This window comes from Aotus nancymaae, unplaced genomic scaffold (genome assembly GCF_030222135.1).
Source record: "Aotus nancymaae isolate 86718 unplaced genomic scaffold, 86718_ANA_hifiasm-v0.15.2.pri h1tg000008l, whole genome shotgun sequence".
Lineage (NCBI taxonomy): Eukaryota > Metazoa > Chordata > Mammalia > Primates > Aotidae > Aotus > Aotus nancymaae.
Window position 1 is genome coordinate 2,048,900 of NW_026988419.1, and position 14,573 is coordinate 2,063,472.

Consider the following 14,573-nt stretch of genomic DNA (forward strand, 5'->3'; position numbering starts at 1 on the left):
CTTAGGCCCGGGTACTTCCGGTTTTGCGCGAGGCGCACCGGAACGTCGGCGCGCAGGCCCGCTAGGGAGCTGCTATCCCGGGACGCCAGCCCGCGGCGGCTGCGCAGAGGGCTGGCCTCAGCGGCATATCTAGCTGCTGGCCTCAGCTCTTTCCCTGTCCAGGTGTTTGTGAGCCGCCAGTTCTCCTAAGGGAGCGTGTCCTGGCACCCTCCTACAGCGGCTCGGAAAAAAGGCAGCACCGCGGTCGTTGACGGCGCGGGCTCTGGACTCGCTGCTTGGTAAAACCCTCCTCCTCCTCCTCCTTCTCCTCCTCCTCCTCCTCCTCCTCCTTCTCCTCCTTCTCCTCCTTCTCCAGTGCAGAAGGCACCCTCCGGCATCTCTCTTAACCTCCCCGAGGCTTTCCTTTGGCGGCGGCGCCACTGTAGTATGGCATCCCTCGTTTTATTACGCTTCGCAGATAGGGCTTTCTAAAAACAAATTGAGGGTTTGTGGCAGCTGTGAGCCCAGCAATTGTATCAGCGCCATTTTTCCAACAGCATGTGCTCACTTTGTGTCTCTGTGTTACATTTTGGTAATTTGCAAAATATTTCAAACTTTTTCATGATTTCTGTTCTGTTATGGTGATCAGTGATCTTTGATGTTGCTATTGTCATTGTTTTGGGGTGCCACATACTGCATCTTTTATAAGACAGCGAACTTAATGTTGTGTGTGTTCTGACTGCTTCACCCACAGACTGTTCCCCATCTCCCTCTTCTTGGGCCTCCCTATTCCCTGAAACACAACAATATTGAGATTAGGCGAATTAATAACTCAGCAATGGCCTCAAAGTGCTCAAGTGAAAGGAAGAGTCGTACGTCTCTCACTTTAAATCAAAAACTAGAAATGATTAAACTCAGTGAGGAGGGTATGTCAAAAGGCGAGATAGGCTGAAGGCTAGGCCTTCTGCAGCAAACAGTTAGCCAAGTTGTAAATGCAAAGGAAAAGTTCTTGAAGGAAATTGAAAGTGCTACTCCAATGAACACACGAATGATAAGAAAGCGAAACAGCCTTATTGCTGATATGGAGAAAGTTTTAGTGGTCTGGATAGAAGATCAGACCAGCCACAACATTCCTTTAAGCCAAAGCCTAATCCAAAACAAGGCCCTAACTCTCTTCAACTCTATGAAAGCTGAGAGAGGTGAGGAAGCTGCAGAAGAAAAGTTTGAAACTAGCAGAGGTTGGTTCATGAGGTTTAAGGAAAGAAGCCGTTTCCATAACATAAAAGCACAGGGTGAAGCGGCTAGTGCTGATGTAGAAGCTGCAGCAAGTTACCCAGAAGCTTTAGCTAGGATCATTGACAAAGGCGGCTACGCTAAACAACAGATTTTTAATGTAGATGAAACAGCCTTCTATTGGAAGAAGATGCCATCTAGGACTTTCATAGCTAGAGAGGAGAAGTTAGTGCCTGGCTTCAAAGCCTCAAAAGACAGACTGACTCTCTTGTTAGGGGCTAATGCAGCTGGTGACTTTAAGTTGAAGCCAATGCTCATTTACCACTCTGAAAATCCTAGAGCCCTTAAGAATTATACTAAATCTACTCTGCCTGTGCTGTATAAATGGAACAGCAAAGCCCGGATGACAGCACATCTGTTTACAGCATGGTTTACCGAATATTTTAAACCCACTGTTGAGACCTACTGCTCAGAAAAGAAGATTCCTTTCAAAATATTACTGCTCATTGACAATGCATCTAGTCATCCAAGAGCTCTGATGGAGATGTACAAGGAGATTAATGTTGTTTTCATCCCTGCCAACACAACATCCATTCTGCAGCCCATGGATCAAGGAGTAATTTCGACCTTCAAGTCTTATTACTTGAGAAATACATTTCATAAGGCTCTAGTTGCCATGAATAGTGATTTCTCTGATGGATCTGGGCAAAGTAAATTGAAAACCTTCTGGAAAGGATTCACCATTTTAGATGCTATTAAAAACATTCGTGATTCATGGGAGGAGGTCAAAATGTCAACATTAACAGGAGTTTGGAAATAGTTGATTCCCACTCATTGATGACTATGAGGGGTTCAAGACTTCAGTGGAAGAAGTAACCGCAGATGTGGTAGAAATAGCAAGAGAACTAGAATTAGAAGTAGAGCCTGAAGATGTAACTGAATTGCTGCAATCTCATGATAAAACTTTAACAGATGAGGAGTTGCTTATGGATGAGCAAAGAAAGTGGTTTCTTGAGATGGAATCTACACCTGGTGAAGATGCTGTGAACATTGTTGAAATGACAACAAAGGATTTAGAATATTACATTAACTTAGTTGATAAAGCAGCAACAGGGTTTGAGAGGATTGACTCCAATTTTGAAAGAAGTTCTACTGTGGGCAAAATGCTATCAAACAGCATTGCATGCTACAGGGAAATCTTTCATGAAAGGAAGAGTCAATTGATGTGGCAAACTTCACTGATGTCTTATTTTAAGAAATTGCCGAAGCCACCCCAACCTTCAGCAGCCACCACCCTGACCAGTCAGCAGCCATCGACATCAAGGCAAGACCCTCCACCAGCAAAAAGAGTATGACTCACTAAAGGCTCAGATTGAGCATTAGCATTTTTTAGCAATAAAGAATTTTTAAATGTAGGTATGTATATTGTTTTATTAGACATAATTGCACTCTTACTAGTCTACAATATAGTGTAAACATAACTTTTATATGCATCAGGAAACCACAGACATTCATGTGACTTGCTTTCTTGTGCTGGTCTGGAACTGAACCTGCAATATCTTTGAGGTATGCCTATACCTACCTCCTTAGGTTGCCGTATGGATTCCATGAGACAGTAACCCATAGTAATGGCAGCTAATGTTAACCTTCGAGTGCTTACTGTACAAGGAGCTAATCCTCTGCCCTCTGAGGCTTTCAGAGAGGTCGAGAGATTTGTGTCAGATAACACAGCTAGTTAGGGGCTTATGGGAACCTGAAATGGCCCCACTGTCATCAGATTCCCTCCCTGACCGAAATTCTTCCCCCTCTCCCTAACCCCTCTAGGGCTCTAGACTCTGACTCTGCTCATACTTGTGCACATGCACCCCCACAGACACACACTGGGGTAAATAAAATAAACTTGTTGGTGATTGAACCTCAAAGACAGCAGTCCTGTGCTTGGAGGGAAGGCATATTTCCAAGCTTCCTTCTGCCAGCATATCCTGTTGTCAAGCCTTTATGTGGCACTTTCACATTAAAAAAAAAATTTTGTAATTTTTTTTTTCTTTTTTTTTTGAGACAGAGTCTTGCTGAGTCATGAGGCTGGAGTGTGGTCACATGATCACAGCTCACTGCAGCCTAGACCTCCCGGGCTCAAGCGATCCGCCCACCTCAGACTCCTGAGTAGCTGGGACTACAGGCTAAGTTTTGTATTTTTTGGTAGATACCGGGTTTCCCCATATTTCCCAGACTGGGTTCCTGGGTTCCTGGGCTCAAGCAGTTCACCCACCTTGGCCTCCCAAGGTGCCTGGATCACAGGTATTAGCCATCACTGATAAGGGAACAGGCTCAGGGAGCATAGGTGACTTGCCCAAGGGTGTCCCCTGGTCACCAGCCAAACTCAAGTGCCAGCTGTAATCTCAGAGCAGGACCTTGCCTCTCCCCCAGGAAGACCTCAGCTTACTGCCCTATTACCTGATTAGTGGGGTCAAGGGAGACCAGTCAAAGTGTCCTCCTGGAATGAAGAGCTCAGTGGCTCTGTGTTAACTCCATGCCTCCTTGCCTAGCTCTTCCTTGTCCTAAGCATCCTTTGGGAAGAAGGGCCTGTTTTTCAGGCCATAGAATCTTAGAGTGTCAGATTGGGTCAAAGTCAGGAATTTTGGACTTCAAATCTTGTTTAACCACCAGTGTTTTGTGGAGTCTCTCTTACTCTAGGCTCAATTTACCTATATAACATGGAGAATAATGACTCTCACTTGTCCATACTGCTGTGCGGAGCTCTTAATTAAAAATGCCTGTAATCCCAAGACTTTGGGAGGCCAAGGTGGGAGGATGACTTGAGCTCAGGAGTTCAAGACCATCTAGGCAATATACAAAACCTCATCTCTACTAAAAATTTTAAAGTAGCTGGGTGTAGTGGTGCATGCCTGTAGTGCCAGCTACTTGGGAGGCTGAGGCAGGATCGTTTGAGCTCTGGAGGTTGAGGCTGCAGTGAGCCGTGATGGTGCCACTCCACTCCAGCTTGCATGACAACAGTGACAGTCTGCCCCAAAACTAAACACAACAACAAAAACTGAAAAAGGATCACAAAACTCAGGACATCGTCTTCGGGTCAGTGGCAGAAAAATGCACATGAATGGAAAGGCCTGGGGCTATTGAGAATTGGGTGCTTATTGTACCAGCAGGCAGGGGAGGGGGATGCCAGCTGGCATGGGCTGCTGCCCTGCTTTTGAGAAAGCATCGGCTGCTACTCTTCACACCTCTCTTGCCTGCTCTCTTTCAGGGAGAACTTGTAAAAAGGGAGCCAGTTCCAAGCCTGAAGGTGTCATACAAAACAGAGTCCTTTGGGCTTCAGATTGATGGGAATTAATAATGCTTTGCCTAAGTGAGGGGGTGTGCTGAGTACAGGAGTGGCTGGTGCCAGGACAAGCTAGCCAATGCTGCGTGGGTGCTGACCACAGCAGCACACTAACCATAGCCCACCCCCAACCACTCCAGGACTGCAGCTGGGACTCTTTCCCCAGCTTTTCTCAGGGCTGTTTGGCTCACACAGTCCTGAAGGGCACTTCCCGAAGAGCACGCTTATGACCTCAGTAGGAGAACGTGGCTGACAAGACTCCGTGTGACCCACGTGTGTGACTCCCACATGTCCCGCAGTGGTTGGTTGGCTCAGTCTGGCGAGGGCAGGTAGGGGCGTGGATCTCCAGGGAAGGGCAGGGCGGGCACCCGGTTGTAGTGGGCCATGAGGAAGATGCCAGCTGTGCCGCAGACGAAGAGCGAGAGCATGGCCAGGAAGCAGACGCGGTCCAGCACTCGGCCCACCAGGAACCACTCCTCATTCCCCTGAGGGTGGGAGGCAGGTATGGGTTGACCAGCGGCGGCACCAGGCTTTCCCTGGGTCCCGTTCTCATCTTTGGGCTTCCAGCAGGGCTGTGTCCCAACTGGTGGCTAATTGCATGGTCCCCTGCCCCCGAGGTGTTCTCCCTACTCACTGTTCCTTTTCCTTTTTTTTTTGAGATGGAGTCTCACTCTTGCCCAGGCTGGAGTGCAGTGGCGTGATCATGGCTCAGCTCACTGCAACCTCTGCCTCCCTAGTTCAAGCATTTCTCCTGCCTCAGCCTCCCAAGTAGCTGGGAATACAGGTGCCTGCCACCATGCCCGGCTGATTTTTTGTATTTTTAGTAGAGACAGGGTTTCATCATGTTGGCCAGGCTGGTCTCAAACTCCTGACCTCAGATGATCCACTCGCCATGGCCTCCCAAAGTGTTGGGATTACAGGCGTTGAGCCACGGCGCCCAGCCTCCTCTTTTTCCATCTCACTCCCCTACCTTGGCCACCCCACTCATCCTGTCTCCATTACAGGTCCAAGCCCAGATACTCACTCCACCCCCATCCCACCCTGACTCAGCTTACATTGTCAAAGTGGCTCTGCTGGTTCCGGGCACGGGCAATGAGGTTGCAGGCTTCCACGCAGGCCTGGATGGCTGGGGCGGCTTGCTTCAGGCTGCCACAGAACTGGCTCGGCCCTAACTCCGGGCCTTTCTCTGATGAAGAGAGAGGATAAGGTTTGGGAGTAGAATGGAGGAGAAACAGGCAGAGAAGATGGCCTCTCCTTAGGGACCCCAGCTCCTCTCTCCCTGACCTGGACACTTCTCCTGCACTCCTGCTGTGCCTGGCTCCCCAGCTGGGGTCCCGGGGGAGGAGTGTCCTCAGGCACACCTGCTGTGCCTCACCTAGCTTCTGCAGCACTGCCGCCACCCGCCCTTGCCGCTGCCACTGCTGGAAGAGGAGTTCACTGCGAGGCAGGCAGAGGGCCACCTCCTCCCCAGTGGTGACCGACCATCCCGAGGAGCCATTCTGTAGCCGAGGCTGGGTGTTCTGCACAGCTGCCAGGGCCAGCGGGCGAACGTGCATCCTTAGCAGCTGGGGCAGGAGTCTCAGGAACACCTAGAGAGGGGGTGGCTTTGCTAGGGCAGCCAGGCCTAGCTTCGGAGCAGAAGCTGGAGGTTGGCGTGAAGGGCTTGTGCAGCTAGGGACCGTGGAGGCAGCACACCAGGGCAGTGACGTGGCCTTGGTAAAGCTTTCCGTACTGGACGTGAGCCTGGATCCCCAAACTTCAGCGCATGTCAGAATCACTAGGGCGCTTGTTACAGATTTCTGCCCTGCACCCTCATGCTGTTCTGGCCTAGAATGCCTGGGGCAGGCCTGGGAATCCACGTGTGCAGTGAAGGCCCCAGCTGAAGGCTGCAGGTGGGCTGCACGTCACACAGGCTGCGGTCAGACTGCCCGGCAGACTCCTGCCTTTTCGACTTCCTTGGGCAGGCTACTCTGTACACCTCAATTTCCTCATCTATAACTGGAGATGATATGGCTTTTATGAAGATGAAATAGGTTTACATTGGTAATATCCCTGGCGCCTAGTAAGCAATTTTATTACTGTATTACTGTAATCAATTTTGGTCCATGCTTCAGGATACACCCCAGATGGGTTTGCTGTGGAATGCTGCAGGTGAGGAGTATGGCCAGGGGCAGGCGAGAGGGAGGCATGGGGGACTGGGCAGGGAGGGTCCTTGCCTTTCGGACCCCTCGGGCCATGGAGTGTGTGTGGGGGGACCGCAAGGACACGTTGAGCACGACCACAGCATTCACGACAATGAGGATGGTCACCACCAGGAGGAAGGTCAGGTACCTGTCGGGGTGGGGTGGGCAGGAGCTGGCAGCCCATACCATGATGCCACCCCCACCCTTAGTGGCTGCCCACCTCAGGCCTCCTGAATTAAGGATGGTGGGGTGGAGGGAAGGCAAGAGGGCAGTGCTGGAGGCCATTGTGCTCCCAAGAAGGGAAAGTGGGGTAGGTGTGCGGGCATGAAGACCAGCCTTACTTGCTGATGAGTGGCACCGCCTGGGAGGTTTCAGGCACCTTCTTGGCCACAAGGAAGAGGAATACGGTCTGGGCCAGGAGCACGTTGATGGCGACGGTACACTTCTGGCCTCCGGCTGCCCATGACCAAGAGGCTCTCAGAGCAGGTCCCTACCTCCCTGACCCACGGAGGAACCCCTTACCCCAGAAGCAGCCCACTGCCTCTGTCCTGGGTCATAGTGCCACTCTGTGTCCCAGGCAGGGCCCGCCCCAGCCTCCCAGGTATACCCTGTACTACTGGACAGCTCCCTCCCATAGGCTCCAGGTACCCTTGGCAGGAAGGAAGTAGATGAGGATGGCGACGGAGGAAATGAGCACGCAGGGGGCGATGATGTTGATGACGTAGAAGAGGGGCTTGCGCTGGATGAGCAGGTAGAACGCCACCTTCTGGCGGCCTGCCTCCTGGGCTGGCGCTGCTGTGTCCAGGAGCATCTTGGCCGGTCGGTGCCGGATGGCCCACTCCCCATTCTCTATGGGCAGGCAGGCAGGAGTGGGCACAGGGATTGTGGGCCAGGCAGATCCCTACAGCCTGACTGACCCAGCTGCAAGGGCAGTATGCACCCTAAGAAGCACCAGCCGGGAAGGCACCGTTGGGGGACAAAACTGGGGTGGGAGATTGGATACTTGAGCCCCTCCTTCCAAAATTGGAGTCATTATCATGAGGAAAGTCAGAACTTAGTTGGATCTTTTAAAAAACATATTTTATGGTTTGCTGTAGTCTTCATTTTGAGTTACATGGGAGGGATTTGACCTTGGTCTGGCCTTGACCGCAGCTGGGTCTGACAGGAGCCCTGGATGAGGCTGCCTGGGGAGCCCCTGGGTGGGGGTTACCTGTGAAGGCCTCAGGGTCAATGAAAATCCACTCGATGGTCTGGCCATCTTCCTGACTCAGCTGCAGATCAATCTCATTGGTGCTGTAAGTCTGGGACCTGGGAGTCATGGAGGAAAGAGGCTAAATGTGAGTGGGTAGACCTGCCATGAGTGCCTGGGGATGACCATCTGGGGACAATTTTGGGTAGCTTTGCTTCAACAAAATGCAGCCCCATGCTTCTGAGTTCTCCGTGAAACCCTGGGGCTGAGATGTGGAGGGCAGGGAGACCCAGGGCCCTTTGGAGTCAGGAAGATTGAGTTGAAGGGCCAGGAGGCTGCAGCTCAGGGCCCTCACGTGGCTAACGGGCCCAGGGCCACTCTGCATTTGTCCCTCCCACTGCTGTCGTGCAGGAGGAGCTGATGATGGCAATGTAGAAAATACATGCCTACTGAAGGAGGGCCCCAGTGTCTACAGAGGGGAGTCTCCCTGCCAGGTTGTCTTGTAGAAATACTGCTCCTCTAAGATACGGGAGAACCCTCACTCAGGCCCTCCTCCCCACACTTGGGTTTGAAGAAACAGACCGAGTGACCCCCACGGGTGGCTTGGAGGCATACATGCTTCCTCTGGATTCCCAGCCAGGACCCCTCCCTCACAGGACAGCCTGCCTCCCTGTGGGCCTGGAGTGTGCAGTAACCGGAAGGTTTCGTGTGTGCACAGACATGCATGCTGTGTGCCTTCTCACCCACACACCCCACACATGACTGTCTACCCCTGGGCCACAGGCAAGGAAACTGAGGCAGTGAAGGAGGATGAGTGAGGGGTCTCGGGCTTAGCAGGGAGAGCTTGGGCACCTTCAGGCGTCTTAGCCTGAGATGGGCACAGAGGCCCAGGAGAGATGGAACCAGGCCCTTGGCCTCTAGGTGTTGCCGGAGCCAAGGCTAGAAGCCTTGCCCAGGCCTGCCCCACCCCTGCCCAGGCCCTGCCCCACCCCTGCCCAGGCCTGTCCCACTCCTACCCAGGCCCTGCCCCACCCCTGCCCAGGCCCTGCCCCACCCCTGCCCAGGCCCTGCCCCACCCCTGTCCAGGCCTGCCCACCTCTGCCCAGGCTTGTCCCACTCCTACCCAGGCCCTGCCCCACCCCTGTCCAGGCCCTGCCCCACCCCTGCCCAGGCACTGCCCCACCCCTGCCCAGGCCTGCCCCACCCCTACCCAGGCCCTGCCCCACCCCTGCCCCACCCCTGCGCAGGCCCCTCTGAGAGTGGCTCTCTTAATCCTCCCCCAAAAATGGCCTCACTGGAAGACAAGGGAGCAGTTCTGCCAGTCGAAGGGGAAGTAGGTGACTGAGATAGAGCAGGCGGAACGGAAGATGGCGGGTGGTAGCCAGTAGATACAGCCGTCAGGGGACACAAGCACGTTGCAGTAGAGGGCCACCTCGAAGACGCCGTCCACGCTGCATGCACAGAACAGTCCAGGCCACGGGGCTGTGGGCTCAGTCCCTGACACCGCAGCCCCAGAGCAGCCCCTCTTCCCTGTGTGGATAGGGGCCTGGAGACACCCGTCCCTACCAGCCTGCCACCCCCCACCCCAGACAGACTGCCTCAGGCACCACCTCCTAATTTCTGCTTAGTCATAGAGACTAATGTGTTAAGCCCACACCATGTGCCAGCCCCCCAGTGGTCCACTTTTCATACCTGTCTTGTTGACTTCTGCCAGCTTCTGTAGGAGCTGTCAACGGCCCCATGTTATAGGGAAGGGAGCAGCCCACCCCAGAGGTGGCCCAGCCCAGAGGGGATACAGCCTGGCGTAGGGTCTGGTCTACTGGCCATACCCAGGGCCCTGCCCTCGGCACCTGCTCCGTCTAGTTCTTCCCTAGCCCCACAGGTGCCCGATTTGCACCCTCTGCTCATCTTTCTCTTTTCCCAGAGCCCCCTTGTTCTGCTGGGCCCAGACCCTGTGTCCTTTGTCCCCCGCACCCCTGCCTGTACCCCCTCCTCACTTGTTCTCCAGCACGACATCTGGCCGCCACACCATGGTGGACGGCACCCTCAGCACCCACAGGCCTTCATAGTCTTGCGGATCCCAGCGCAGGCGATAGTCACACCACTGCTGCAGGGGGAGGGGCAGTTGCCAGGCCTCTGCCTTCTGGTACACTGCACCCCTAGGAGTGGGCATGCAGCCCAAGGGGAAAGAAGAGGCAGGGAGGGGGCAGGCCGCTCTCAGGAGGCCTTGGGGTGGTAGGGTGGGGCCCCTGATGGAAGGAGGGTGGCAGGATGGCCTCTTACCATCTCTATCCAGACATTGGTGGTGAGGGCTTCCTCTCGCTCATTCTGGGGGTGTAAGTGTGCAGTATGGAGGGCTCAGCCCTGACTTCAGTGCCAGTCCCCATAGGCCACCGATGGGGCCAAGCAGCCCCCAGCCTCTTGAGAGCACCCAGCCAGCAACCATGGGGGTTTTTCAGACCCCAGCCTGTCCCCTGTGGGGCGCTCCAAACTCCTGGTGGCTGGAGCCCTCCCGTGCTATCCCCAGCAGGTCCCAGGGCCTGGTGCGCTGACCCTTCCTCCGTCCAGCTTACCAGGGAGATGAGGTTGGTGAGGGTGAGCTTCAGGCTGACATTGACCACATCTGAGTCTCGCTCGGCGGGACGAAGGTTGGGGTCGTAGTTTTGCATCAGGTCTGCGAGCAGGCGCTCCTCCTGGTTCCGGCCCTGGGTCCCTGAAACAGACAGGTGTGAGCCCAGTGCAGGAGCTTGGAGGCAGAAAGAGCAGGGAGGCCCCGGGGTGTGAAGTGGGGACTCAGGGAACTGGGTCCAGGGCAGGCCCCAGTAGCCCTCAGACCCTCTGTCCCCTGAGGCTGTGGACCCCGGCTCTGGGACTCCCCAGGCTGAGATTCCTTTGTGTCCCACCCAGGCAGACAGCCAGCAGCGGCAGGAGGAGCAGCGGCCCCTGGGCCCCATGCATGGCGCCTCAGCTCTCTCAGTGACGGGTGGGACAGCAGCTCCAAGGTCTGGGGCAGAGAGAGATGGGCTCTGGGTGTCGTATAACAGCCTACACTCCCACCCCGGCCGTCCCGGCCAGCCTAGCCAGCCCAGCCCAGCCCCACCAGCTGTCTGACCACAGCTTGTCAGCTGTTCCAGGATGGTCACAATGCTGAGCTCAGGTTACCTGGGCTGGAGAGGGGAGACAGGGGCCCCGTCTGCCCCAACAGAGAGATCCACCTTCCAGCCCCAACTCAGGCTGTTGTCCCAGCCCCACCTCCATGTTCCAGATGGGGGCCGAAGACACAGCCAGGGCCAGTTGGGTGTGGTAGGGAAGGCAGGTCACTGAGGAACCTGATGGTGGCTTCAGAGAGGGCTGAGGTGGACTCCCTCCTGCTCCCTCCAGAGAGTCAGGATTTGGGTGGGTGTGAAGGTTATTGGGTAGGCATATGAGATTTTTGTTTTGTTTTTGTTTTTTGCTGGAGTGCAGTGGTGGTGATCTTGGCTCACTGCAACCTCCACTTCCTGGATTCAAGCGATTCTCTTACTTCAGCCTCCCTGAGTAGCTGGGACTACTGGCATGCACCAACACACCTGGCTAATTTTTTTTTTTTTTTTGGATTTCTAGTAGAGATGGAGTTTCACCATGTTGACAAGGCTGGTCTTGAACTCTGGACCTCAAGTTATCTACCCATCTTGGCCTCCAAAAGTGCTGGGATTACAGGCATGAGCCACCATGCCCAGCTGGCATGTGAGTTTGTGTGTGAGTTTCTTTGTGACATGGCTGAGGACCCCAGACCTCTGTCACCAGCCTGACATTTTCATGGGTCATTCTATTGTGCCAAGACACTGAGGGAAAAGTGCCTAGGAGAAAGAGGCATATGCCCGGAGGACTTTAACACCTTAACAGATACCTGCCCTGAGACAGGACGTAGACCCGGTAAGCTTTGAAGTAAGAAGGGCTGAGAAAGATCTGGAACTCAGGGCTCCTGAGACTAGGACAGCCCCTGACTAGGTGCTCCTCAGTGAGGTCTCAATGCTGATTAAATCATCCAACAGCCTTATGGGGCCCTCCAGAGAGTCAGATGAGGGGATCCAGAAGGGGAAGGAAAGGTCGGAAAATGAGCTCCATCTATTAACACTTCCTGGTTTGTGGTCAAGAAAGGGCAGGGCTGAGGCTGATCTGGGCGCTAGGGGCCCTGCTGCCGGCTGTGGCCTCAGGCAAAGGAAGGCCACCTACATCCCGACCACCTATTATAAGCAGACAGGTCAGAGTGTCTCAGTACCAGGACAAAACAGAAATCTCAGGTTCTGATACCTGTCACTCACCCTTGACGCTGCCATCAGTGTCCAGGGGATAGTGTGACAGGGACCTCTCAGGGCTGGAGGGAAAGTGCCCTGTGAGGACATCTTCCTCCGGCCAGTGAATGTCTGTAGCATTTCCATATGTGTCAGTAAATTGGAAGTCAGCCCTGTCCTTGGAGACCCAAGAAAGGTTGGCTCAGAACCCACCTCCTGGAGCAGGGTCTCAAGTCCCTCCTGCCCTGGTCAGGACTTCCAGAGGTGGGGGTGGGGAAGCAGGAGTGGTGGCAGCTGCCTTCTCTAGTCGGGCACTTGCACTGAGTCACTCTGTGGGTGGCTCCTCTGCCACCATCTTTGTGTTCAGTCTGACTCCAGCCCCACTCTCATTTCTTGACAGCCCCTAAACCTTCCGAAGCTTCCCCCTCATTGGGCATCCCCCTCCCTGAACTTCCACCTCCCTGAAAATCCCCCTCATGCAGCATCCCCTCACTCAGCATCCCTCTCCGTGAGCATCTCCATCTCTGAACTTCCCCCTCCCTGGGCATCTCCCTCACTGGGCATCCCCCTCCCTGAGCTTCCCCCTGGGCTTTCCGCCCCCGACCGCTGCCCGGCACTGAGCTTCTCTCTGTGTGACCCACCTTCCCTGGAATTTACAAAGCCCTTGCTTCCCTCTCACTTCTGAGCCTTTCCATTTTGCCCTCTGGTGCTCCTAGATGCAATTTTCTTATCCTCTTTTGCAGACCAGTTTCTCTCCACCTCTTTACTCTCCTCCATACCCACACTTTGCCAAATTCATCAATGGCCTCCGTGATCAGGAAGCACTGCCACCGAGCGGACCATCTGTCCCTGCATCCCCTATCCCCCACCCTCCCATTTTCTTCCTCTCTCTGCTCTGGGAGAGGCAGCCCAGAAGCCTCCTTGGTGTTTTCCGAAGGGTAAATCATCTGTGAGGAATGGCAGTTCCTTGGAGGGGTTACGTGCGCAGGGACAGGACCCATTCAGAGAAAATCATCTGTAGAAATACTCATTGTCTAAGGCTGCTTCTCCTTTGCCACCCTCTGTTGTAATGGCTGATAGAGCAAAATACTCATTTCGTTGTCTCCCTTCAGATAGGTTAGCCATGTGATGTTTTAACCCGTGGGATGTCTGCAGGGGCTTTATGGAAAAGTTTTTTTGTTTGCTTGTTTTTTGTTTGTTTGTTTGTTTTTGTTTTTAAGATGGAGTTTTATTCTTCTTGTTGAGTCTCGAGTACAATGGCGTGATCTTGGATCACTGCAACCTCCGCCTCCTGGGTTCAAGCAATTCTCCTGCCTCAGCCTCCCGAGTAGCCGGGATTACAGGCACCTGCAACCATGCCCATCTAATTTTTGTATTTTTAGTAAAGAGGGGGTTTCACCATGTTGGCCAGGCTGGTCTTGAACTCCTTGACCTCAGGTGATCCACCCGCCTCGGCCTCCCAAAGTGCTGTGATTACAGGAGTGAGCCACTCTGCCTGGCCTATGGAAAAGTTTTGCTTCTTGATGTCAGCGATCAGAAATGACTGCCCCTCTTCTGCCTGAACATAGGTGCTAAGTGTGCAGCTGTGGCTGTCAGCTCGCAACCTGGGGCCAACAGGTCTGAGGACAAAAGCCAACTTGCCACGGAGGCAGGGCTGGGCAGAGAGCAAAGTGCCTGGGTCCCTGATAGCTTTGGTAGACAGTGGAGCCAACGTGGTCACCTCCTCCTCTCTATTATTATTATGTGAGAAAAAGGAAACCTTCTGTGTTTAAGCTACAATTCCTTGAGCTTTCTGTTCCTTGCAGCCCAATGTATTACTGATTCGCTGTCCATTGAAAGAGGCCAGGTAGCCCTGTTGGTCTGGAGAGAGTAAGGAATTCTCTCGGGCTTCCTGGAAAGCTGTACCTGTGGGCATGACTTCCTGGGGCAGAAGATGGAGTTCCATGTCAGTCAGAGTGGACCGGTCCTGACAGCACCATGGTGCTGGGGGAGCAGGTGCCGCTGGTGGCAACTGCGGTGACCCTGGGAGCCTGTGCAAGAGACACTCCCTCTGGTTTTGTGTGACATTTTGGGGTTGTCTCCTCTGGAAGTCCACAGCCACTTGAGCAGGGCCTAATAGAACTGAGGACTCGCCTGGTGGACCAAGACCTGCTTCCATCAGTGCCACCGCAAGGCAGAGAGAAGCAAAGACTGTGACTGAGGGTCCTAGGCACACTCTTTTTTTTTTTTTTTTTTTTTGAGATAGAGTCTTGTTCTGTTACCCAGGCTGGAGTGCAGTGGTGCCATCTTGGCTCACTCTAACCTCCACCTCCCAGGTTCGAGTGATTCTCCTGCCTCAGCCTCCTGAGTAGCTGGGACTACAGGCATGTACCACCATA

The 14,573-nt window shown here is 53.9% G+C and overlaps 1 protein-coding gene across 1 annotated transcript; it reads right to left on the reverse strand.

Annotated features, from left to right (window-relative positions):
- Positions 1-4,860: 4,860 nt before the first annotated feature.
- On the reverse strand, positions 4,861-10,879 carry CHRNG (cholinergic receptor nicotinic gamma subunit). The gene is made up of 12 exons (XM_012434047.2): positions 10,825-10,879; positions 10,495-10,634; positions 10,205-10,249; positions 9,919-10,028; positions 9,217-9,372; positions 7,943-8,040; positions 7,381-7,581; positions 7,074-7,188; positions 6,766-6,880; positions 5,925-6,138; positions 5,605-5,735; positions 4,861-5,034 (listed from the first exon to the last, which is right to left on the reverse strand). Exons 1-12 carry the CDS (start codon positions 10,877-10,879, stop codon positions 4,861-4,863), a joined length of 1,554 nt encoding a protein of 517 aa, XP_012289470.1.
- Between the last annotated feature and the right edge of the window lie 3,694 nt (positions 10,880-14,573).

What these genes read in the sequence shown, in the direction of transcription:
- CHRNG (XM_012434047.2), bottom strand. Translation starts at nt 10,879, where the DNA reads ATGCATGGGGCCCAGGGGCCGCTGCTCCTCCTGCCGCTGCTGGCTGTC. An exon ending in GCGGTGCCACTCATCAGCAA is followed by an intron (nt 6,881 to 7,073) that starts GTAAGGCTGGTC and finishes CCACCCCGACAG; the next exon opens with GTACCTGACCTTCCTCCTGG. An exon ending in AGCAGAGCCACTTTGACAAT is followed by an intron (nt 5,035 to 5,604) that starts GTAAGCTGAGTC and finishes TCCCACCCTCAG; the next exon opens with GGGAATGAGGAGTGGTTCCT.